Below are 25,121 nucleotides of genomic sequence, written 5' to 3' on the forward strand. Positions count from 1 at the left end.
TATCAGGATTCAATACATTTGGAATAAATATCAGCAATGACTGGAATAAATATCAGCAAAACATCACAGTTGCATAGCAAGTTAGATACCGATCGTTTCACATAAATATCTCAGGGTCATACTGGTATCGCTGCCACCAATTAATCACTTCCAGGGTAAACACATTTAGATTGCCATTTAATGCGGAATGCGCGCTCTTACAGTTTTTGAAGTGTTCACAGGTTCGGGCTCTCTGGGCACAAGATACTCGTGATAATCATTTAGTTGCACTTAAAGCATATTGCGCGTGTATCTGGAAGATAAAGACATACAATGACTACGGCAATTACACTCCGCGGCCAGCCGGTTTAATACTACTGCGGCCGGAGGAGTCTGTGCGCTTCTGTCAACGCAGGCGGGGTCTCCGAAGGCGGCTTCAGTTCACGAGTCCTCAGACCGTCGAACGGGCTGCCGGAGGGGTCAAACTACCTGCGCGCACAGTTCAAAATTGGAGCCGCACCTCAGTCCCGGAACAATGCGGCAACTTCAGGGGAAGAGACGGTCCCACCTCACTTTAGCTGCGCCAGTAAGCGCTCCAGTCAGTATGGCCCTTCTCCCAAGGGCGAAGGGGGGGTTCCAAGGGCTCCGCGATCCTCCCTCCGATCTCACTCACGGGGGGGGGGCTCCCGCCCACAACAACAGTCCCCAAGTCACTCGGGCAGGGCAGAGATGGTACTCTCGCCCAAATGAACGCCAGCCTTTCCCCGCCCCAGCGCAGCACCTCACCTTCTGTCCACGATCAGCGCTTCGACGGCGGTGGGTTCGGAGACGTCCGAACGCCCGCCAGGAGGCACTTAAGTTGAAGGGGCCCTGTCAAGGGTCGCAGTCGCGATCCCCACTGGGGGAGGCGGGGAGGCTCTAACTATGGCCAAAGTCTCTGAGGGGCAATTGGGCACTCGCTGGCCAGGCGCTGGAAGCGAGAGGTCACTGCTCGCGCTTCTGACTGGAACGCCAGTCAGGGTCCACGCCAACAACCTCGGCTGTACTTCTGCCTGCGCTATCAGCTGCCTCAGGGGGGGGGGGGAACAGGGCAGGTGTCAATCTGGTGTCAAGTCCTCTTCTATGTTTCTTCTCTTCTCCACTTTTTCTCATCATGGCCACCAGGGACTGGGCCTTTTATAGCCAGTGCCCTGGGGTGCCAGCACGAGCCAGAAGGTTCTAGAACCTTCCCTGGCTGTGTCAATGACATGGCCCTTCCAAGGTGTCTTTTTGGTCATTAGGAGCCACCATACTGGGCTTCCTAAGGCAGCCATTTTGTGTACTTGTAACTTCTGCGGGGATTCCTGTCAGGTTTGCAGGTTACACAGTGCGCCAAAACCTCCAAAGGGTCAGAGGTCAGAAGGACTCCAATGGGAGTCACTCTCATAGGGGACAATGGTGTCCACCATTTTAGGGTTGACAACCTCAGTGTGTAATGCCACCGGTTCCGTCAGGCGCCTTGTACATAGGTGCCAGGAACTTGGTGAGCAACTGAGCGTCAAGGAGCATCTAGCCCCATGGGACAACACACAAAAAGGTCCTGGTAGACAAATAAAAAGCGACAACTTTTAGGAGGCACGGGGGAACAAAATAAATCATGGTGTGAGGGGACTCTCAGAAGCAGACAGGTCTAACACGCGTCCCCCCCCAGCTGAAAGTGGGGAGAGCTACCCAACCCCTTGGGAGTCCTCAACACTAAGGCGGAAATACCTGGAGAGACCGTCTGCATTGGTGTGGTCAGCTCCGGGCCGATGTTCCACCCGAAAGTCCATTTCCTGTAGGGAGATAGACCACCTCAACAGTTTTGGGTTTTCCCCCTTCATCTGCATGAGCCAACGAAGGGGTCGGTGGTCTGTCTGAACCAGGAAGTGCGAACCAAACAGGTATGGTCGCAGCTTCTTCATTGCCCAGACCACCGCAAAGGCTTCCCGCTCAATGGTACTCCATCTCTGTTCCCGGGGAAGTAGTCTCCGTGACAGGAAGATCACGGGCTGATCCAGACCCTCTTCATTGAGTTGCGATAGCACCGCCCCAATGCCAATGTCGGATGCATCTGTTTGGACAATGAAATCCTTCGAGAAGTCTGGAGCCTTCAAAACTGGAGCGTTGCACAATGCCTGTTTCAGAGTGTCGAAGGCTCGTTGGCAAGCCTCGGTCCAGATGACTCTCCTGGGTTGCTTCTTGGCCGTGAGTTCAGTAAGGGGAGCCACGATAGTGCCATACCACTTCACGAACCGTCTGTACTAACCTGTGAGGCCCAGGAAGGCTCGGACCTCAGTCTGGGTCTTGGGGGGTTCCCAGGCCACGATTGCCTCAATCTTTGCCTGAAGGGGTTGCACCATTCCCCGGCCCACCAAGTGACCTAAGTACACCACCGACCCCTGCCCAATCTGACACTTGCTGGCCTTGATCGTCAGACCAGCTTGTTCCAGGGCCTGGAGAACGTCTTGCAGGTGCTGCAAGTGATCCTCCCAACTGCTACTGAAGACAGCAATGTCGTCAAGGTAAGCAGCAGAGAAGGATTCCTTCCCAGTGAGGATCATGTTCACCAGCCGCTGGAAGGTTGCAGGAGCGTTCTTGAGCCCAAAGGGCATCACACAGAACTGGTAGTGTCCATCAGGTGTGGAGAAGGCTGACCTTTCCCTCGCTCCACCAGTCATAGGAATCTGCCAGTACCCTGCTGTGAGGTCAATGGTACTCAGATATTGGGCAGCTCCCAACCGGTCAATTAGTTCATCCGCCCGAGGGATCGGATGAGCATCGGTCTTCGTGACCGAATTAAGTCCTCGATAGTCCACGCAGAATCGCAATTCTGGCGTGGTGCCAGGTGGTGCAGCTTTAGGAACTAAAACCACCGGGCTAGACCAAGGGCTATTTGAAGGTTCAATAACTCCGAGCTCCAGCATCTTAGCTACTTCACTTCGGATGCTGGCCTTCACCTTGTCCGACAGCCGGTAAGACTTAGACTTCACAGGTGGGCTGTCGCCGGTGTCCACGTCATGAACACACAGATGGGTCTTACCCGGGACAAGGGAGAACAGAGGAGAGAATGACCCCAGAACCTGGCGGCATTCCTCCTGCTGCTCCGGAGTTAGGGATGGTGAGAGTTTCACTCCCTCCAATGACCCATCCTTTTCTTGAGACGCCAACAGGTCGGGGAGAGGCTCAGTCTCCTCTTCCTCCGATCCATCAGTCACCAGGATCAACATGACTTCGGGCCTCTCATAGTGGGGCTTGAGGCGATTGGCATGCAGCACCAGACGTGGATGCCGTGGGGTCTTGACGTCCACCAGGTAGGTAGACTTGCCCATCTTTTCCAATACCTCATATGGGCCTGTCCAACGGTCCTGAAGAGCGCTTAGCTCTCCCGGTTCCATCACCCACACCTTCTGTCCAGGCTCCAGCTCCACTGGGTGAGCGTTGTGGTCATACCACGCTTTCATCACTGCCTGGCTGGCTTCCAAGTTGTCAGAAGCTTGCTTCCACAACTTAGCCATTTGGCTCCGGAAGGCCAGCATATAGCTCACCACGTCCTGGGGAACTTTCCGGGGAGACTTTTCCCATGAGTCCCTCACCAGGTTGAGAGGTCCACGTACAGGGTGCCCATACAGAAGCTCGAAGGGGCTAAAGCCCACTCCCTTCTGTGGCACTTCCCTGTAGGAAAAAAGTAAGCAGGGTAGGAGGACGTCCCATTTCCTCCGCAGGCTTTCGGGTAGACTTCTGATCATACCCTTCAATGTCTTGTTGAACCTTTCCACAAGGCCATTGGCCTGTGGGTGATAAGGAGTAGTGAACCGGTAGGTCACTCCACACTCCTTCCACATTGCCCGCATGTATGCTGACATGAAGTTGGTCCCCCTATCAGACACAACTTCCTTGGGGAAACCCACTCGGGTAAAGATCCCCATCAGGGCCTTTGCCACCACCGGTGCAGTGATGGTTCTCAGAGGAATTGCCTCTGGATACCTTGTGGCATGATCCACCAGTACCAGGATAAACCTGTGACTGGATGTTGTCGGTGGATCTAAGGGCCCAGCAATGTCGATGCCCACCCTTTCAAAGGGGGTGCCAACGACGGGAAGTGGTTCCAGGGGAGCCTTCAGCTTCGTCCCCGTTTTCCCACTGGCTTGGCATGACACACACGACCGACAATATGCGTCGGACGCCACCCTCATTCGAGGCCAATAAAAGTGGGGGACAAGCCTGGCAAAGGTCTTGTCCTGACCCAAGTGTCCTGCCAAGGGAATCTCATGAGCCAACTCGAACAGGAAGGCTCGGTAACACTGTGGGACTACCAGGGACCGTGACAATCCGTGCACTGGCCCCCTGGGTTCACTGTAGAGGAGGCCATCCTCCCAGTAAATACAATAGTTCCCAGACTCGTTACCCGCTGCTTGGGCTTCAGCCTGTTGCCTCAGACCCTTGAGGGTGGGACATTCCCTTTGTCCCCTGCTCAGTTCCTCCCTGGACGGACCTCCCTCCACTCGCCAATCAGCGGGGATAGGCAAGTTCTCCAACGGAACCATGTCCTCCTCCGTGGACTCCGGGTCCACCTCCGTAGGTGGCCTATCCGTCTCACGGGGCACGGACGTCGAGGCAGGCTCCTCCTGTCCTCGGCATGCTCCCTCATCAGCAGCTACGGGGTGGGCCATTGTTCCAGACTCCGACCCCTGCGACTTCTCCTCCCGAGCAGTTGCCGACCTGGTACTCACACAGGCCCAATCAGGTGTACCCAGCATCTCCGAATGGGTCCGGTATTCCACCTCCTTCCAAGCATTGTGCTCCATATCATTGCCCAGCAAACAATCGACTGGCACGGCGGGGCTTACGGCGACTCGAAGTGGACCTGCAACCCCTCCACACTCAAAGGGAACCTCGGCCACAGGATAGTGGCCCATTCTGCCGTCAGCCAGTGCGGCTGGATGAAGTACTCCCGGAACCACCTGCTCCGAGGACACCAGTTGACTCCTTACCATAGTCATACTGGCTCCTGTATCTCTCAGAGCTTCCCCTCTATGGCCATTGATGGTGACCCACTGCCCATACTTGGTAGTATTCGAGGGCACCTGGATCTTTGGAACCATCTCCCGATCACCCAGGGACACTAAGGTGACTCCCGCCCACTCCCTTCCCTCACTTAAGGGCATCTCCTCCCCGAGCTCTACACTAGCGACTCCCGGGGCCTTTCCTCCAGCGGGAGGGGGTGGTCTCTTTGGGCATTTCGGGTCTCCTTTGTAATGTCCAATACCACCGCACTCAAAGCAATGGACAACCCTTGGCTGCTGACTCTGGCCAGGGTTAGGGTTCTTCTGCGGGTTAGCCTTAGAGTTGGAAAAGGTGTTTTTCCCCTTAAAGTTATTTTGGGGGCCTTTGGAGAACTCCTGTTTCTTGTTATCTCCCCCCTCTTTCCTTAGGGGAGCGCCCTGTCCGGACTTTTGAGAATCTCCTTGTTAGACCTGTCAGCCCTTTGGGTGGTCCCTCCTCATCATTATTTATTTTGTCCCACTTTTGCCTCAAACCCTGTTAGTAACTTTTTCCTTTTTGGGAACCACCAGACTTTTTAGTATTGATGCAGATTCAGGGAGCCATTTTATCTACCCCTGGAACTTCTGTCTGAGGGCCTGGAGCACAAAATGGTGGCCACCTGTGACATCATCAGAACCCACTGGAACCTACCAGAACATTCCAGAACCCTGTGACAGTTGGAGGCGGTTTGGAATGTTGGGAAGCTAAGCCAGAGTTGACAGTTGGAGCTGGCAGTTGGCACCTGACTGGTGAAGAGAGAGCAGCAGAAACCTGAAGGAGGAAGGAGTGAGGCAGCAGGGGTGGAAACTTGTGCCTGGAGTGGGGTCCATAAACCCACCCTTGATACTAGTCCCTACTGACTGAGCCCAGCCTGGAGCCCTGTGTGGGAGAAAGCAAGAAAAACCATCTTAAGGACCTGGACAGCAGGAACAGGCCTTAGAAGTAAAGAAAAGCAAGAATCTGACCTGTTTATTGGTTTCCCTGGAGTCCGACGTCGAGAAGCCTGAGACCTGGAGCCCGAGGTGGAGAAGCGGCACTGACTGGAAAGCAGACGTCGTACCCGGAGCCGCCAGAGGTCGAGAGAGGGCGCCGACGGAGGTCGTGGAGAGTACCAGAGGTCGAGGAGGAAGTCACCCGAGGTCGAGTGAGCGGCGTCAACGGGGGAGTGAAGTCCGCCCTCCGGAGTCGCCGGAGACCGAGGTGAAGCGTGCCGGAGGTCGGGAGTGGAGATCGCACTCCGGAGTCGCCGGAACCTGAAGAGAATCGTGCCGGAGGTCGGGAGTGGAGGTCGCACTCCGGAGCCGACGGAAGTCGACATCGAGCCAAGACAGCCCGACGTCATCGAACCGGAGGCCGACATCGAGCCGAGGCCGCCGACATCGAACCGGAGCTGCCCGAAGTCGACATCGAGCCAAGACAGCCCGACGTCATCGAACCGGAGGTCGACATCGAGCCGAGGCCGCCGACATCGAACCGGAACCGCCTACCGGCGTCGTCAAGAACTGACATTGTGCCGAGGCCGCCGACATCGAACCGGAGCCGCCTCACGGCGTCGACTCGACTCCAGCGACGTCGGAGCTACATAAAAAGGGCAGTAAGTGGAATAGAGGGCGCCTAAGGCCCTGTGGAGCCCTGAGAGACTAGCCTAGGGTGCTGGAACCAGCTTGATTGTGCCAGGGGTGAGCTGAGACTAATACAGAGGGGTTGTGTAGTGTGGGAGAGCCAGATCTCTAGATCCCCCCTTTTATCTACCTCAGTTTAGGCCTCAGCCTTGTCCAAGCCAGGGAGTATACCCCTCAGGCCATCCAAATCTTTACAAGCTGGGATTGGGTCAAATCATCCCATAGTACCTCAGGAATGTGAACTAATTTACAAGTGTCACTGTTGGCTTTTATTATTTATTGAGAGCACTGTATTTATTGTATTTATCCTATTTATGGCCTCACAGTATTTATTGTTTCACAATATTTATTGTCGTACAGTATTTATTGCCTCATAATATTTAATTGCCTGTAATGTAATGCACTTATATTTATGCCTTGATTATTTATGATCTACCTTAGTTATTGAATCGTTAAGACAGTATTTATTTGACATACCCTTCCACAGAAAAAGCCTGGTGTACTGTGATTAAATAATAATACAATCAGCAACTAAGAGAAAAGAAGATAAAGAAATATATTTTAAGTATAATTTTTAAGGTGTAGTGTCGTTTTTGGAACGGATGCACGCATGGTTATTGTGTGGGTATTGCGTATGCTTAACACGGTGCCTGACCCCTGACCACTCGAGCCAAGCTACCACTGTGTATGTCTGGAAAGACCCCGTTACCACCACCCTTTCCGGTGTGGGAGTGGGGTTTTTCTAACACTCCTCCAGTCCCCTTCGTGGACACTCGGGTACTTGCCCAAATGTCCGCCTCCTCAGCAAGCTTACGGGGGCAAGTAAGTTTGCTGTCTACCAGGTGTTGCCTCAGCTCGGGAAGGCATTTCTCGAGTAGATGCTCCTTGAGGATTAAGTCATACAACCCTTGATAGTCCTCCACCTCACTACCTTGGACCCACCCTTCCAGGGCTTTCTTGGCAAAATCCAGGAAGTCAACCCAATTTTGTGAGCTCAGCTTGTGGCTACCCCTAAACCTTTGCCGGTATTTCTCCGGGGTCAAACCAAACTTCCTAATGAGCACCACCTTCATGGCGGGGTAGTCTACCTGTTCCTCCCGGTCTAGGGCCAATAGGGCATCCCTTCCTGTCGGAGGCATGTACCGGTATAATCCACCACCCCAGTGCTTCTCATGGATCCCATGGGCTCTTAAGGAGACCTCATAGGCTGCCAGCCACTTGGCTATGTCGTCCCCAGCGGAATAACTGGCGACTACGTCCTTTGGTAAATGGGGCCTGGGCTCCCTGGCAATTTCCTTGGACTCGACACCCCCCGGAGTATTGTTAATGGTCTTGAGGTCGAGTTCTCGTAACTTGAACTCATGTTCCATCCTCCTCCCTTCCATCTCCAGCTTGGCCAACTCCCACCTTAACTGTCTTTCCTCTCTCCTGTCGGCTAACTCGGTTTCTGATAACCCTCTTGATGACACACTACTGCCCTCCCGTGAGGCTACCTTGGGGCTGATAGACATCGCACCCACCCCCAGGGGACATTCTGTAATCATCTCCCTGACAGTTTCCCGGTCTGATTCCTCCTCCTCTACCGTTCCCTCCGTGTGTGCTTCCACCCAGGCTCGCAGACTAGTACGGAGCTCCTCTCTCTTGGCTCCTCGCCGAACGAACACTCCCCTTTCCTGACAGACCTCCCTGAGCTGTGCCACAGTATAGGTCTCCAGCTCTGACATTTTGAATTCCATTTTTGTCAGTTGAAAGGGTGGACCACCACCCCGAAGTAGGTTATGAAGATAGGAACTTCCTCTGAGGATCACCTCCACCCACCTCCAGGAAAGAATTTAAAAAAACAAAATCACAGAATTAGAAGGCCGCTGGGAGAATACTCCGGGTGTGTACCTGTGATGCACACTGAATTATTATGAGGTTCACAACAGCACGGCTCGTAATCCCCACCGCTGCCACCAATTTTATGTTGGACCTGCGATGGGCAAGCCCAGCACAAAGGGGGGTAGCTTGGCTCGAGTGACAAGGCGGTAGAAGGCTGTTGTGTTAAGCCGGCTATGACCAAATAATAACTCCCTGCACACCACATAAAAAGAAGGACACCACACCACTGTTATAGAAAAATACATTTCGTTTATGTAAAAGTTCTCTGGATTGGAAGAAGTTCAATTAGTTAATCACATTCACCTTTCTTACATGGGTTTGATTAGCTGTGTACTGGTTGCGTAGGAATAAATGGTTGGACTCAAATAAATATACTGGATAAATATCAGGATTCAATACATTTGGAATAAATATCAGCAATGACTGGAATAAATATCAGCAAAACATCACAGTTGCATAGCAAGTTAGATACCGATCGTTTCACATAAATATCTCAGGGTCATACTGGTATCGCTGCCACCAATTAATCACTTTCAGGGTAAACACAGTTAGATTGCCATTTAATGCGGAATGCACGCTCTTACAGTTTTTGAAGTGTTCACGGGTTCGGGCTCTCTGGGCACAAGATACTCGTGATAATCCTTTAGTTGCACTTAAAGCATATTGCGCGTGTATCTGGAAGATAAAGACATACAATGACTACGGCAATTACACTCCTCGGCCAGCCGGTTTAATACTACTGCGGCCGGAGGAGTCTGTGCGCTTCTGTCAACGCAGGCGGGGTCTCCGAAGGCGGCTTCAGTTCACGAGTCCTCAGACCGTCGAACGGGCTGCCGGAGGGGTCAAACTACCTGCGCGCACAGTTCAAAATTGGAGCCGCACCTCAGTCCCGGAACAATGCGGCAACTTCAGGGGAAGAGACGGTCCCACCTCACTTTAGCTGCGCCAGTAAGCGCTCCAGTCAGTATGGCCCTTCTCCCAAGGGCGAAGGTGGGGTTCCAGGGGCTCCGCGATCCTCCCTCCGATCTCACTCACGGGGGGGGGGGGGGGGGGGGGGGCTCCCGCCCACAACAACAGTCCCCAAGTCACTCGGGCAGGGCAGAGATGGTACTCTCGCCCAAATGAAGGCCAGCCTTTCCCCGCCCCAGTGCAGCACCTCACCTTCTGTCCACGATCAGCGCTTCGACGGCGGTGGGTTCGGAGACGTCCGAACGCCCGCCAGGAGGCACTTAAGTTGAAGGGGCCCTGTCAAGGGTCGCAGTCGCGATCTCACCACTGGGGAAGGCGGGGAGGCTCTAACTATGGCCAAAGTCTCTGAGGGGCAATTGGGAACTCGCTGGCCAGGCGCTGAAGGCGAGAGGTCACTGCTCGCGCTTCTGACTGGAACGCCAGTCAGGGTCCACGCCAACAACCTCGGCTGTACTTCTGCCTGCGCTATCAGCTGCCTCGGGGGGGGGGGGGGGGGGGAACAGGGCAGGTGTCAATCTAGTGTCAAGTCCTCTTCTATGTTTCTTCTCTTCTCCACTTTTTCTCATCATGGCCGCCAGGGACTGGGCCTTTTATAGCCAGTGCCCTGGGGTGCCAGCACGAGCCAGAAGGTTCTAGAACCTTCCCTGGCTGTGTCAATGACATGGCCCTTCCAAGGTGTCTTTTTGGTCATTAGGAGCCACCATACTGGGCTTCCTAAGGCAGCCATTTTGTGTACTTGTAACTTCTGAGGGGATTCCTGTCAGGTTTGCAGGTTACACAGAGTGCGCCAAAACCTCCAAAGGGTCAGAGGTCAGAAGGACTCCAATGGGAGTCACTCTCATAGGGGACAATGGTGTCCACCATTTTAGGGTTGACAACCTCAGTGTGTAATGCCACCGGTTCCGTCAGGCGCCTTGTACATAGGTGCCAGGAACTTGGTGAGCAACTGAGCGTCAAGGAGCATCTAGCCCCATGGGACAACACACAAAAAGGTCCTGGTAGACAAATAAAAAGCGACAAATTTTAGGAGGCACAGGGGAACAAAATAAATCATGGTGTGAGGGGACTCTCAGAAGCAGACAGGTCTAACAATGGGAATATGGAAGTAGGCATCCTTGAGATCTAGTGTGGCAAGGAAGTTGCCTTGTTGGAATAGGGGAAGGACCTGTTGTAGAGTGATCATGTGAAAATGATTCGACTGTATGTAGAAGTTGAGGTCTGAGGTCCAGTATTGGCCGGAGAGTACCTCCTACTTGGGGATTAGAAAGTACAGGGAGCAAACTCCTGTCCCTTAAAGTTCTAGGGGAACTGGTTCTATTGCGTGCTTCTGAAGCATGGAGAGAACTTCTTGTTTGAGAAGCGTTAGATGTTCCGTGGACATTGGACGCTGTTTGGGTGGTATGTTGGGGGGAGTTGCAGTAAGTTCCAGCCGGTAACCATACTGGATAATTTGTCTTACCCACTTGTCTGTAGTGATGGAATTCCAGACAGGTAGGAACTGTGAGAGTCTTCCTCCGACGGAGTGGAATGGTCTGGAGGTAGTGGAGGGAAGTCACTGTTAGTGGGGGAGGTACATGTGTGGTTACCTTGGCCTTTCCCTTTGTTATTATTTCCCCTGTATCCGCCTCTGAAATATCCTTTGTTGGGGATGTTTGTGTGGGACTTTTATAGGAGGAGGAAGCGGTGTCTGTGCTGATGTTTTTGGATGCACCCCGATAAAAGGAGCGACGAAAGGAGCCTCGTGTAGATGGAGACTGAAATGCTCCCATTGATTTTGCAGTCTCAGTATCTTTTTTCATTTTTTCTAAAGCTGTGTCTACAGCTGGGCCAAAAAGTTGTTCCTGATTGAAGGGCTGATTCAGGATAGTAGTCTGCACTTCTTATTTGAATCCAGAAATGCGCAACCATGCGTGCCTTCGTAATAACACACTAGTGTTGATTGATCTAGATGTGGTGTCTGCTGCGTCGAGGGCACATTTAATGGATGCGTTTGTTATCAACTTGCCCTCCTGAATCAGATCATTGGCTTTGGCATTGTATTGGTCAGGTAAATGTTGCATTAGGCTCTCAAGCTTGTCATAGTGAGCCCTGTTGTACCTGGCAAGTAATGCTTGGGCATTAGCTATCCTCAATGGATTGCCTGCGTGGGAGGCAACTCTTGCTTGAAGAGTCTAGTAATTTAGACTCTTCGTCTGGAGGTGGAGCATCACCGGAGATCTGAGAGTTGGCACGCTTCCTAGCATTGGTCACCACCAGGGAATCTAAGGGGAGTTGGCCTTTAATGTAGGTGGGATCATGAGGGGCGGGTTTATATTTTTTCTCAATCCAAGGATTGAGAATCCTGGTCCTGACAGGGTCTTTGAAGACATATGGAGCATGTTTGATGACACCTTTTAGCATAGGTAATGTTTGTACTGTCCTTTGTGACTGTGCAAAAGTGTCTACGAGGAAGTCTTCCTCTGTGGGGTCTGAATGCATTTGGACTCCATGATATTGGGCAGCCCAATCAATGAGCTGACTAAACCCGATGTTGAGTCGGGGCGGGAGGGCCATCATCATCCTGTGGTGGTGGTGAGTATGGAGGAGGTATGTGAGACTTTGGAGGAGAAAGGGTTAGTAGGAAGAACAGGAGAAGAGGGTCTTAATGGTGAAGTTGCACAGTCTTTTTTCTTCAAAGGCACCTCAGGGATGTGTGGGGTGTCCAATTTCCTCTTGTTCTGTGGGATATTGACAATATGGCCTGTTTTAGGGTCCACATGCAATGTTTTATGTTTTGGATCGAAAGGATCCGGGCGAAACAGTTCTTCCTCTTCAGCATCTCCCTTTGGCGCCGACCTTATCGGTTCCGAACATGCGTTCGGTTTTGGATCTGGAGCCTTAGAAGGGGTTTGAGTCCTTCGGCTTCGAAGGTTGTCGATGTTTCTTCGGATCAGAGGCCTTCTGTTCTTTCGGTACCGGAGTGCTCAGTGTTGTGCCTTTCTGGGGGCAGCGGGAGTAGGATGTGTTCCCGCTTTCGGCATCGACTGTTTTTGGGGCACCGACGTGCGGCCTGCTCGGTCCCGAGCCGCCGGAAGGCTTTTCCTTGGTCTTCGGAGCCGGGCCCGGAGGCAGGGCTTCTGAAGCTTTCTTTCGGTCGCGACTAAGGCCTTCAGGCGAAGTCTTAACCAGAGCCTTTGTTTTGTCGGGTGGAGTTTGGGCAGGGGCAGTTGCACTCACTCGTTGACCTGGAGTGATGTGCACGGAGTCCGAGTCATCTGCTTCGGATACGATGTCGAGTTCCTCCGAATCTTCTGCCTCTGGGACATCGGGCCTTCATCGAAGATGTCTTCGGGCACCGGTGCAGCCTGTTGCGCCATAACGTGTCGTCAAGCCCGGCGAGCATGGATGGCTTTCTTGGATCGGAAGGAGGCGCAGGCTTGAAAATCCTTTTCTTCATGTTCAGGGGAGAGACAAAGGTTGCAGACCTTGTGTTTGTCGCTGTGTGGGAATTTAGCTCCACACTAGGGGCAGTTTTTGAATGGAGTCCTTTCCATTTGCCGTAGGCCCGAATGGCGTCGATATGCCCAGCGGCCCGCGTCGGCGACCGGAATTAGTGCGTCGAAAGGCACGTAAACGATAATACCGTCGCATTTATGATGGTTTGCGCGTCGAAAAGGTTAGGAAAACACGGTACCGAACCGCTGAAGTTACATCGGAATCCGATGGCGGAAAAAAACAATCTGAGGATGAAGTCGATGCCCGTGCGCACTATCGAGCAAGGGAGGAGTCACCTATCTCGTGACTAGAAAAGACTTCTTCCAAGACAACAACAAGGTGCAAGCATCAGAGCCCAACACCAGATGGCGATCAATGCACAAGTATGAATTCTGCAGCCCATATGCCTCGAACACCCAGTGTAGTCATCTGGTGGTGACGGCTTAGATGGATAGAGATCCGGATCATTACGTGGGTCAGGATCTGTATTGTAGTCACCCCATGTATCTACGTCATGTGGGATGTTATGTGAATCATCATCTCCATGTGGATCTATCTCTACCTGGGTCATCCTCGCTATCTGATGGTTGAGGTGAAAATATAGGTTGTGGGGAGTGTGGTGGAGAAATCAATAGATGTGGATTAACTGGAGCAGGAGAAGGAGGCAGGGAAGTGTTAGTGCCCATATCCTGTTTGAGAGGTATAGCAGGTTCTTCTGCAGTGTCCAGTTTCCTCTTTTTTAGAGGCTTGGTGACTAGTTTGCCCATGTTTGGATCAATAAACAGTTTTTTGCTTTGGATCTGCCAAATCACGTGCAGGCTGTGTGGGCAAAATTAATTTGTTCGGTGTTGAAGATTTTGGGTTCGAAACTTCTTTGGAGGGAGTTACTGAGGCTTTCCGTGGGGTCTTAGACTCTACGTTTTTGCGGCTCCGATGATTTTTTGGGAGTCAGAAGCCTTTTGCGGCTACGAAGATTTCTTGGGTTCAGAGTGTTTGCCCTTGCTATGCTTCGATACAGAGGGCTCTCGCGTCGAGGCTGTCTTCGGCGTGGACAGGTATTTGACTTGTTGCATCGGTGCCGAGGAGGACTTTCCAGCACCGGAATGGGGTTGGCTCGAGCCCGTGCCGGAATGCTCATGTTTAGGTTTCATACCAGGCCTGAGGGCGGGGCATCTGAAACATGTTGCCAGTGTCGACCCAAGCCAGAGGGTGAGGGTGTTACCGGAGCCTTCTGAAAATTAAACTTGAGGGGGGTTTCTGTACTCATGGACCGCTGAGACAGGATGACTGTCTCTTTTTCGACATCGGAGTAGTCGGAGACGTGTTCTTCATCACCTGATTGTTCCGGCTGGATATTGGGGTCTGCTTCGAAGATGTCCGGAATCTAACTGCTCCGCGAGACATTTCGTGACGTCGAGCCGGACGATCACAGATGGTTTTCTTCGACCTGAACAATGCACAGGCCTTGCAGTTTTCATCTTCATGCTCCGGGAAAAGGCAGAGATTGCACACCTCATGCAAGTCTGTGTGTGGGAACTTAGCACCACACCGGGGCATTTTTTTTTTTTTTTTAAAGGAGTCCTTTCCATTGAATGCAGGCGTGGTCGGCGCGGAGAGGCCCAGCAGCCTGTGTGGAAGATCTAGGTCGAGGAGGTTTTTTTAAGAAGCACGTCGAAATGGGAAACGCGACAGACCATACCGTCGAGTGGAAAGGGATTGCGCGTCGAAGGGGAATTCGAAACAGATATCGATCTGGAGCGCAGCAATTTACATCTGAACTTGATGGCAGAAAAAAAACAATCTAAGGATGGAGTCGATGCCCATGCGCACTATCATACTAGGGAGGAGTCACCTACCTCGTGACTACAAGGAATTCTTTCAAGACCAAAAAAAATGTGCAAACATCTGAGCCCAACACCAGATGGCGACCTATGCAAAAGTATACAATCTGCAGCACATATGCCCCGGACATATATATATCTAATCATCACTATGTCTTGATGTCTCGCACTCTCACTTTTTGTGTGATCAAAGCCGCTGGATGGCCGAAACATGCAACAACAGGATTTATGATGTAATAAATCCACTTTGTATTTCAATCTCGCCTGAGAACATGTGCTTACTTTGTATTTGCTTCGATTTGATGGAATTACTGGTTTGCTCCTCCGGCTTTCAAGTGTGGTTATACTTTAAATACATTTTATTTTGGGTTTTTTGTAATTCAATAGTGAAGCAATTGTAGATAGTTAAGATAAAAGATTTACTTATGTATGCCATCACATATACAGGTTAAAATCAGAATATTGTACCTTTAAGTAATATGCACATTTGTTAAGCAGAATGAATGAATATCAATATTTTTACACAATTATACATGTTTACACAAAGCAATAAACATATGTAGGTACATATCTATAGTCCAAAAAAATGCTCTATACAGAAGGATATGCTGTATATTTATGTTTAGTATGGTGGTTATGTGGAGAAGAGCCAATTCTTGAGTAGTTTTCTGAAGATAAGGTGGTTATCCGTGGATCTTATGTTGTAGTATAAAGAGTTCCTTAGTTTGGCTGCTTGAACAGAGAAGGATGTGCCACCCATGGTTTTTTTCTTATAGGTTGAGATTTTGACGCGAGGTGCCACTCGAGAGCGTAGGTTCCTTTGTTGAATGTATTTTGTGATTTTATTCTTGATGAAGAGCTGTCCGGTTCCATGTATCACTTTGTGGGTGACACAAAGCATCTTGAAGGCGGATCTTATGGCAACCGATAACCAATGGAGGGTTTTCAAGGTAGGGGAGATGTGGGTTTGTGGCTTTACATGTTACATATGTCTGGCAGCCAAGTTCTGAAACCGTTGTAGTCTTAAAAGTCGTTAAAGGTGATCCATAGTAGAGGCTATTGGAGTAATGGAGTTTGGACAGAACAAGTGAGATGATAGCCTGGACCTGGTGTGGAAATCCCAGATAGGGGAATTAGTCGCAGAGTTTTCATAGTAACAAAGCTTGATCTTGCTAGTTTGTCCACTTGGGCATTCATTGAGAGCTTGGAGTCCATGGTCATTCCGATGTTCCTTACTTCCTTCAATACTTTAGGTGGAGTTCCCAGATCATCAGGCCATGATCATCAGGCCATGCACCTCCAGCCAGTCCCACACATCCTCTGTGCTTGTGAAGAAATGTGAAAGTCCCTCATGAAGCACCTTTAACTTTGCAGGGTAGGGCAGCATATATGTTAGACCCATAGCCTTCACTTTCTGCTTGACAACAGTTCCTCCTGCATTTGGACAACTTATTGTTCTGCTGCCATAGATCTTTGCCATTTTACTGAGATCTACCCCGAGGAGATTTGCATCAAGGGAGGCATTGACGATCTTAGCCTGAATATTTGCCCTAGAAGCCTCAATAGCCACCAGAATCTGGGCTCTGGGAGGGCCCTAGGGTGCCTGGAAGCCCCCTCTGGTCTCCCCTGTTGGATGCCCCTCCCAGACCCACTGGCAGTAAACTGTCCCAGCTCAGTCAGTTGGGTCCCACATTGCACCCTGTGCCTGCCCATTTAAAATCTGTGATAGGGCACACCAGCAGTCCAACTCACTGTGTTAGACAGCCAAGGAGAAACTGTGCCTCCTTCTCATCTCCCCTGCCAGTTGTGTCTCACGTCTTGCACCAAGGCCCCCCGCGAGATTACGCATCCCAAGCCTCTCACCCCCAAGGCCTGAGTAGCCCTGCGTCAGTCAAGTGCAGTAGGTACTATGAGGGCCCCTTCTCCGCAGCCCCTCACATCCAGGAGCTCTCAGTCCAGTGCAGAGATCTCTCCCCCTCATAGGGTGCGTTGTGTTGCTTCAGGCAAGGGGAAAATGCACAGCAAGGAAGGGACCACAGGCCCAATCACAGCCAGTCCCCTGTGACCCCCTCAAAATAGCATGGCCTGCTGCGGAAGGAGAAAGAAGTCCTAGGCACTCCAGGTGCTGTTTTCAAGGCAATGCCCCTAGCTACCCCAAACCAACAGTCCTCCTTGCTGCCGAAGGCATGGACATCCTGGGCCATAGCATCCAGGGTGACCGGGGACCCCAGGATATGGGAGGTGAGGGGCTGGAGTTCTCAGCAGTGTGATCACTGCCAAATAAAAGACAAAACACACAGGGAACAAAGGTAAGATTGCAGGCTGAAGCCAACATTTGTTCTGCAGCACAATCAGAGTGAAATGGGAAGGTGGCGTGTTAGACTGAGCTTGCAAATGGTTCAGCTCCTTTTAGAGAAAAACAGGTTTTTAAGCCTATCAAGATCAATTCTTCTTCAAAGAAACATCAATGTGATGTGGAATTCCAAAAGGGTTTGCGTTTACCCACGCTGCAATTTAACATCTATTACCCATTAGCAAATTTCTGCCGACCTTTACATTACAATGTCACAACTGCCCCAGGCAAGAACGGAAAGCAAAATCCACATTAATAGCAGTACTCCAGACTTGGATGAATTTTAATTGGTTAAACTTAAATGCTTCTAAAATGAAGTTCAGTTTGATAGCATCTCCTAACAAATCGAAGAAGCATCTGCACTAACAGTTGCAGATCCTCTTTGACGTTACCTGGTCTTTGGATAAACAATTAAAGCTGCTGGTCTTTATACACAGAAAATCTCTGAAAATTACTAACGGGGAAAGCTCCCATTGCTCTTTGACTCGCCTATCAATCTTCCCCCAGAAAGATCTAAAAGCTAGATTTATTGCAGAATTCCCCTGCAGAAGGTGTTACAGGCATTACCATATGACAACACATCTTTCTGGCAATAAGGAGGATCCAGTGGTTGCTGGTAAAGCCAGAGATTAATTATTAAACAATAAAAGATCTAATTAAACAGAGCTCCTATCTATGTGATCAGAATAGGATTAAATATGCAATACAGCATTCTAAGGTTGTTGGTTTAACTATTTGACTGTCCCACAAACTGTATGCTTGCTCATGTTAAAACATTCTACCTTTATATTCGAGATACTGACAGTCTTCAGTCTTTTAGATAGCTAGTTCAACACTTTTTGCTCTCAAGCATCTTCTGGTCAGTAAGTGAAAAGTGTGTTATGAAATATCTCACAATGAATTAATAAAATATTGCAGAATTAGAGTGTGGCATATGTCATAAAATGGCTCCACAAATACTCATGTTGTGGACAAATACCACAAGTCCTCTAATGCATCACAATTGGGAGTTGACCTATTTGCTCAGTAGTAAATTTAACTAGGGTAGCAACAAAATCGTCATAAGAACCCCAACAAAAAGAATGACACCCCAACTGCCCTCCCCCAGACTCGTTTCCTCTCTTTACTCTTCCCATCAGACAATTAAGTGATAATGCCTCAGTAGGAGTAGGGAGAAGTTAGGAGGAGGTTGAGCTTCTGCACGTTTTAGAGAAATATGCTGCATATCCAGCACTGTACGGTTTCTGAGAAACCACTCTTCTACTTTCCCCACGCATGGCATAACCATTTGCTGAAAATGACCAGCAGCTAGATTTGCTATAGATCTTTCTTTTCCAGTTTTTCAGCCTTGTGGGCATGCTCCAGATTGTACTGTGTAGGGGGTGGAGGTATAGTAAGGGTGGGGTTATAGTAAGGGGGGAGGGCGGCTCGCCAGCTGCTTCCTGCCACCAGAGTGCAACATCCCCAAGATTTGCTGCTGCTACTTGAAAGTACTTTGGATTCTTGCTCTCTCTTAAAATGATTCGCATGACCAGCAATGAGGCTGCTCTCTTTAAGAGAGTGTACTCTTTTTGTACAAATAATTGGTGACACACAAGGGATGTGAATACAGTCAGTTAATGTATTACAAAAGGTTAAACATGGAAGTGGCTATAAAATGAGTCGAGTGACACATTTATGGGAAATGGCTCTGGGTCCATGAGAGATCACAAAGATGTAAAAAAAAAAAAAAAGCTACAGGGGGCATGAAAAAACATAACCCAGACTCTAACCTGAGGAAGCAGAAAGCACTTACAAACTGAAATGTCTCAAATTAACTTTGAGGCAAGCAGAACATACTAATAGACACCCTCCCTTCTAAGGGAAAGGATTTGCTAATGTGTGATTAACTGGATAGCAGAACAGCGGAGCAAAAATGTGGAAGAGGATGCACAGGATCAGTCAAGACACAGAAAGAGATGGAGGACAGATTCAGTTAGGTTCATCAGCAATAGACCAAAGATCAGCTATCAAAAAAACAAGAGGAATGAAAGAGGGACGTGTATGCCATGCCATTTCTCTTGCTGAATGCAATCTAAGAACGTTTTCTGAGACTGGGTTAAAGGGGAGACTGATACAGCTCACAAAAGTGAGAACTATATTGTGCTGCAAAATGTCTTCTGCATTGTGAAGATACATTATCTAGGAGCATTGTCCATTGACAAAGGGTAAGACACATTAAAAGTACTTTTTAGGAAGGCAAAAAGAAAAAAAACATAGCAACTGACCAGCCTAACTCCACTGTTGCAGGCACACCTAGCTCATCCGTAGATGCTCAAAGCATAGACTTCTAGTTTTATTGGTTTTCAGAGAGTAGGGCTAGGTCCGTCTTCCAGCTTACTCCATGCACCTGACGGGGATGAGGAGTATAGCCTGGGGCACATATCTAGCTTGCTGAGGCATTGTATCTTCACTACTGTTAAAAGGTGAGGGAGTAGGATAACTACATAGGGCAGCCATTTGAGGGTCTGTTCTCAACAAATCGAACTCCTATAAAACATATGGTGTGCTGCCACTAAAGGAAGGGCACAATGGCCCAACATGGTTACCAAAAAACACCAACCACTGGCAGTTGTCCCTGAAGCCTGGGGTTAAGTCTCGGCATGGCATTATACTCACTGCTAGGTCTAGCATTGTCCATGCAAAACACTTATCACAATAGTAAATGATGCTCAAGTATGTCAGAAAATGTGAATTTGACTGCTTACCTGCAGTACAGATGTGACAGGAAGAATGTGGAGCCCAGGCAATCCCGTTGACACATGCTCTGTGGTTGTTTAATCTAGCAACCGGAGTGCATGGCACTCTAACATCCAAAATCACCACCTCAGAATAAAAAGCAACAGAGTAAAATAACAAAAACAAATACATCAACATTAATTAACATGATCAAAATACCCACTAATCTGTCTACTACTGATTTTACTTAACCACATCTACAATTTTACAGACATGCAAGAACTTGTACTAAGCAAGCAGCCTTTCACCTATGCAAAGTCTGGATATAATATGATGAAAAACTCTGTGGAGATCAAGAAATAACAGATTAAGTAGAGCAAGAGTTGTCTCTGGTGTTGGGGGAAATGGCTGGAGGGGTGGAAGTGAAAAATACAAAACCAATAGTCATCACTTAGTGCTAATAGATAAAAGCCACAATTTACATGTTTATATATTTGTAAATGTAAACACATATTTGGCCCCCTAGACCTTCATAAGGCCAACTCCCCTTTCAAAATCACAGTTTGTTACTCTCCATCAAGAGAAATGCTGGTACATCCCCACGCTGTATATTGGCAGCAGTGTTTTTCTACGTGAATGTTCTTACTTCCCTTTGTCACTCTCCCTCACCATACGATGTTGCACTACAGGGTGGCCTAGGGCTCCTGTGACTTTGCTCTAGTAGGTCAGAATGTTTTCAGAGATTTAGGCATGTCGTTTTGAATATTGGTGCTTTTGGACCGAGGCAATTCATCAATTTTCCCCTGCTGCCTACTTACGCTTTGACCTTTTGGCTGCTATAATGGTCAGGGTGGGTAGGGCTGTTTCACCTTGGTGCATGCTTCAGTCGCTCTGGTGTTCAGGATGAGGATGGCGGCTGCAGAACTTTACATGAGTAAGCCTCCACTCAGACTCTTCTCTTTCTGGGTCCTGGACTCATTTCTGTAACTACCTATCTAGGCTACGGGATTACCTCTCATCGCAGGAATCCATAGTTTCAATGCTATGATCCCAGCTAGGCATCTACAACCTTTTACACTCTTTTTACTTTGAATAGGCATATCAGTTGAACAAATGACTGGTTCTAAAGGTCTTCCCATGGTGGAGCTCATGGCCTTGTACCATTTTGATGTGCCTATATGAAGCCAGTGTGTCCTTTAACAGGAAATTATACCGGAAAATGTACTAATAAAAGATATTCAAACAAAAAAAATGAAGCTACAGTGTGTCCTAGACATGAGGTTTCCCGGTCTTAGTGGTTTCCTCAGGGCATAACTAGCCTTTCCATCTGTTCTGCCTCGAGATGTTGAAATGCCATATACTTCGGCTTACCTTTCGTACAGTTTTGTTGCAGAAAGTCCCTTGTTAGCTTTTCTGCCATGCTGCTCATGACAGGCATGGGTTGTGCTGGGGCTCGGGTGGTGTCATTTAGTTCCTGCTGCAGGGCAGCTTATGATTCAGGCCATTGTGGCGTTTATGGGGAGAGGGGTGGAGAACAGGGGTCAGGTGCATGTTAATTTCTTGTTCACCTGGCGGCAGGATGTTGGCCTAAGGTACAGTCACACTTGTATTTCGTACTTGTTGCATTCTGGGTGGCTGGTATCTCACCTTGGACAATTGTTCCTTTGTTTCACCTTCCAGTGGGCCAAACCTTTCCAATTGGTGCCTTGATCTTCTCGCTCCTGTATCTTATGACCCTTTGAGCTCCCCAACCAACAGTGAGGTACTGATTGTTTAGCATTCCAGTCTCAGGTTGTTTAATAGCCTGGTCTTACTTCAGCGCTTTCCCTGGTATTAGGCGATCCAGACTACCTGAATGTGTCAGGGTTCTTTAATAACCCTTGTGAATTTGGGTTAACGTTCCGATGTCCCATCTCGTCAGCCACTGTTGACTTGGCAGTAATAAGTCAGTCAAGGCTAGCTCCATGAGGGGCGATCTCATTTCTGCTGTTAATGTGCTGCCAAACACGAAGCTTCAGGTTCATGCAACTGGTATGCAATTTACTATCAATAATTCTCAAAATGAGTGCCATCATTTGAATACATCAAAGATAAGTGAGTCAGGGCACTTTAGATTACCTACCTGCTTCGAGAAAAGAACCTGGCAAGTGACTTGCCTGCATTGACCTTACCTGGAGGATTGGTGAAGACCAGTGGACTTCTCCCTGGTCAATACAAATAGCTGCATGGGGGTAGCTTCAATTGTGCACCATTCTATTAGTTTTATTCAGTGGTAGAGATATAAAGCGAAAATCTGACTTTCGTCGTATTTGTGATGACGGAGGACTTAGTCGACGGAGGAATCTACGACGAGCTCGTCGACAAGATGCCAATTTTCTGTGGCAAAAGTCTCTCAGGCAGTGATTTAGACACTTGAGACTTAGATCTCGGAGGCGTAGAGGGTGGAGACTGAGGAAGAGCAGGAGCCCATTTTGATGAGGAAGGCTGGTCTTCACGCTTAGAAGTGTGGTGTTTCTTCAGCGCCTTAGGAGATGGCATCTCCGCCTCACCCGCCCTTTTCTTTGACGCAAAAGTCTTGAGAGAGGAATCACTCTCAACATCTGATAATGGGTTATCCTTCGTCTTGAGCTTCTGTAGCCACAGAAGAAGAAGTCCCTCTCTGTCTCTTAAGGTCTTTTGAGGAAAAGTCCTGCATATTTTACAATCTCTCACCTGATGGTCAGGGTGGAGGCAGTAGATACACTTTTTATGTGGGTCTTCAGAATGAAGTCGCAGTTTCCCACAAGACTCACAGTGTCTGAAGAGTGATCTCTTTGTAGTAGACATTGTAGTGAAGATGTTCTGAAGAATTCCTGAAGAGAAAAGTTGAAGTACTGAGCAGAGCTCAGGGAGACTCCCTTCACACGACGTGCAGTAGAAAATCTGAGGGTCTGAGTCTCTGGGGAGAAGGTTCTAAAGGGTGCTGTCGCCTGATTGGCTGGAGTTTGGACTAGATCTAATGACTTAGACGAGTTATTAAAGTGACAGGTGTTTTCCTATTGATTGCTATGTTACAATACTTCCTATGGATTTTTTAGTATATATTTTATGTACCATGGGACTCCCACTTCGACGACGAGGAATGATTCAAGCATGTGAATCTATGAAAGACACCCCAATACTGGAGAAGGGTACTTTTTAATGTGTAGCTAACAGATTGTTTAAGTGGAGCAAAGACTTCCACTCTGATTTGTGGTGTGGGTAAGGTCATAGGTAGGTGTTGAGATACACATCTGTGGTGGTCACATAATTACACCACCCTGCAAAACTTGCCTACAGTGTTTTTTTCAGAATATTCTAAGATAACTATGATTGCAATGAGGGTCAACAATGATGTTTCTGGGTATGACGTTTGTATGATAAGTGGGAGGTAATTGCTAGACACCATTAAATAAGATTAAGCATTCTCTTTGATTATCACCTTTGCTGGACTCCTATCCGCAAGAACCAATCGTTGGGCTTCAGTATATTTGTTGGCCTTTTTGTTCTATAGTACACTGTGCAAAAGGTGTCTCTACGGCAAGACAGGACTGTTTATTTGCCTGGGATTCCAAAATATTGATATCTGAGAGTGTTGAGCTTAAGAAAATCAATCCCTATTCATATAAGATTTGAATTTGAACAATCAATCAGTATTCGAATAGGGCGTCTAATAACCCCTGGGGGCATCCAGGCAGGCGCTGTGCTGCAAGTATCAGTCGGAGAGCCAGTTTTTGAGTCCCTTCCTGAAGTGGGCCAGCAAGGGTGCAGTGCGGAGGTGGAGGGTGTTCCAGGCTTTGGTGGCAAGGTGGGTGGAGCGCCCTCCGGAGCGGGTGCGGCAAATACATAGTGTCTGGGCGAGGTGTGCAGAGGTTTCTAGTAGGTTGGTGGAAGATTAGGTGGTGGTTCATGTAGGCTGGTCCTTGGCTGTGGAGGGCTTTGTAGGCATCGGTCAGGAGCTTGTAATGGCTTCTCTTCTGGCCAGGGAGCCAGTGGAGGTATTTTAGGCGCTGGGTGATGTGCATTCTCTTGGGCAGGTTGAGGATCCGTCTGGCTGCTGCATTATGAAATGCCCCGAGTCTTTGCACGAGTTCAGTGGTGGTGCCAGCATAGTGTGTTTTGCAGGCTGATGAGGGCCTGCGTCACCATTTTCCTTGTGCTGATGGAAAGCAATCTGAAGATTTCACAGAGCATTTGGATCATATGGAAGTAGGCTGAAGAGACTGCATTGACCTGACATTTCATGGAGTATGTGCTGTTCAGGATGATGCTGAGGTTGCGGGCGCAGTCTTTTCGCATGGGGGCAGGTACAAGCTTTGCTGACCACCATGAGTTGTTCCAAAGGGCAGTGTGTCGGTAGAAGATCAGAACTTCTATTTTGTCTGTTAATTAATGAATATCCCGTTATGTCTGGGTGGTTCAAACTTTAACTCTAAGTCAATGACCTGCAGCGCTCACCATCGCATGCTTTTACACTGATGAATAATATTCTACAGAAAACCCTTGCAATGCTGATTTTATGAAGTTATATGAGAAGTTATGTGGGAAACAGTTCCGTTTATGAGGCGTCATTCTGGATATTTCCTGCTCATGAGCGATATTTGGATGCAAATAGTAGAAAAGATCTTATTGCTCAACCCAGAAAGGCATCATAAAGAAGACAAATGAAACTGCAGTTTGGTTGGTATACTATGTGAAGAGGCTTTGGAGTGCAGTTCCCATACAGCCGTGTAGGCTATACAAAAATAATACTTTAGAATCTATATGGCTAGCTATTCGGTCCTTGGATCCACAATAAGAAAACAAGTTACTTACCTGTAACTACAGTTATCCAGTATTGGTATCTTTCATAGATTCACATGCCTGAATCATTCCCCGTCGCCGAGGCGGGAGTCCCCGGTAAATAAAAAAGTAGTGCCAAATGTTAGTAGTAGTAGTAGGCACAAAGAAAAGGCCTAAAGCCTATATCTTAGCAGCCTATCTACCTCATTATGTAAAAGAACCAAGAATTTTGGTAACAACCAATCAGACACCAGCACCCTTCCAGAATCCTCTCAGCAGAGCCAGTTCTCCTCAGATTTTTGTAGCACAAGTGGGAAGTAATCATCCCAAAATATAGAAAACTGACTCCACGGGGAGGAGGGTGGGTGCATGTGAATCTATGAAAGATACCAACACTGGATAACTGTAGTTACAGGTAAG

The 25,121-nt window shown here is 48.9% G+C and overlaps 1 protein-coding gene across 10 annotated transcripts in view; it reads right to left on the reverse strand.

The window, feature by feature from the left end:
• Window positions 1-25,121, reverse strand: part of LOC146871936 (DDB1- and CUL4-associated factor 7) — a 919,103-nt gene that overhangs the window by 645,076 nt on the left and 248,906 nt on the right. For all 10 annotated transcript variants that reach the window (XR_014981237.1, XM_085652229.1, XM_085652220.1 and 7 more), the window contains exon 6: window positions 19,931-20,048. Coding sequence is in view for 9 of the 10 variants with exons in the window: in XM_085652229.1 (XP_085508355.1) it covers window positions 19,931-20,048 (118 nt within the window). In the remaining variant the exon portion in view is untranslated. The remainder of the gene's footprint in view (window positions 1-19,930; window positions 20,049-25,121) is intronic.

The sequence above is a fragment of the Triturus cristatus genome, chromosome 1_1 (assembly GCF_964204655.1).
Source record: "Triturus cristatus chromosome 1_1, aTriCri1.1, whole genome shotgun sequence".
Lineage (NCBI taxonomy): Eukaryota > Metazoa > Chordata > Amphibia > Caudata > Salamandridae > Triturus > Triturus cristatus.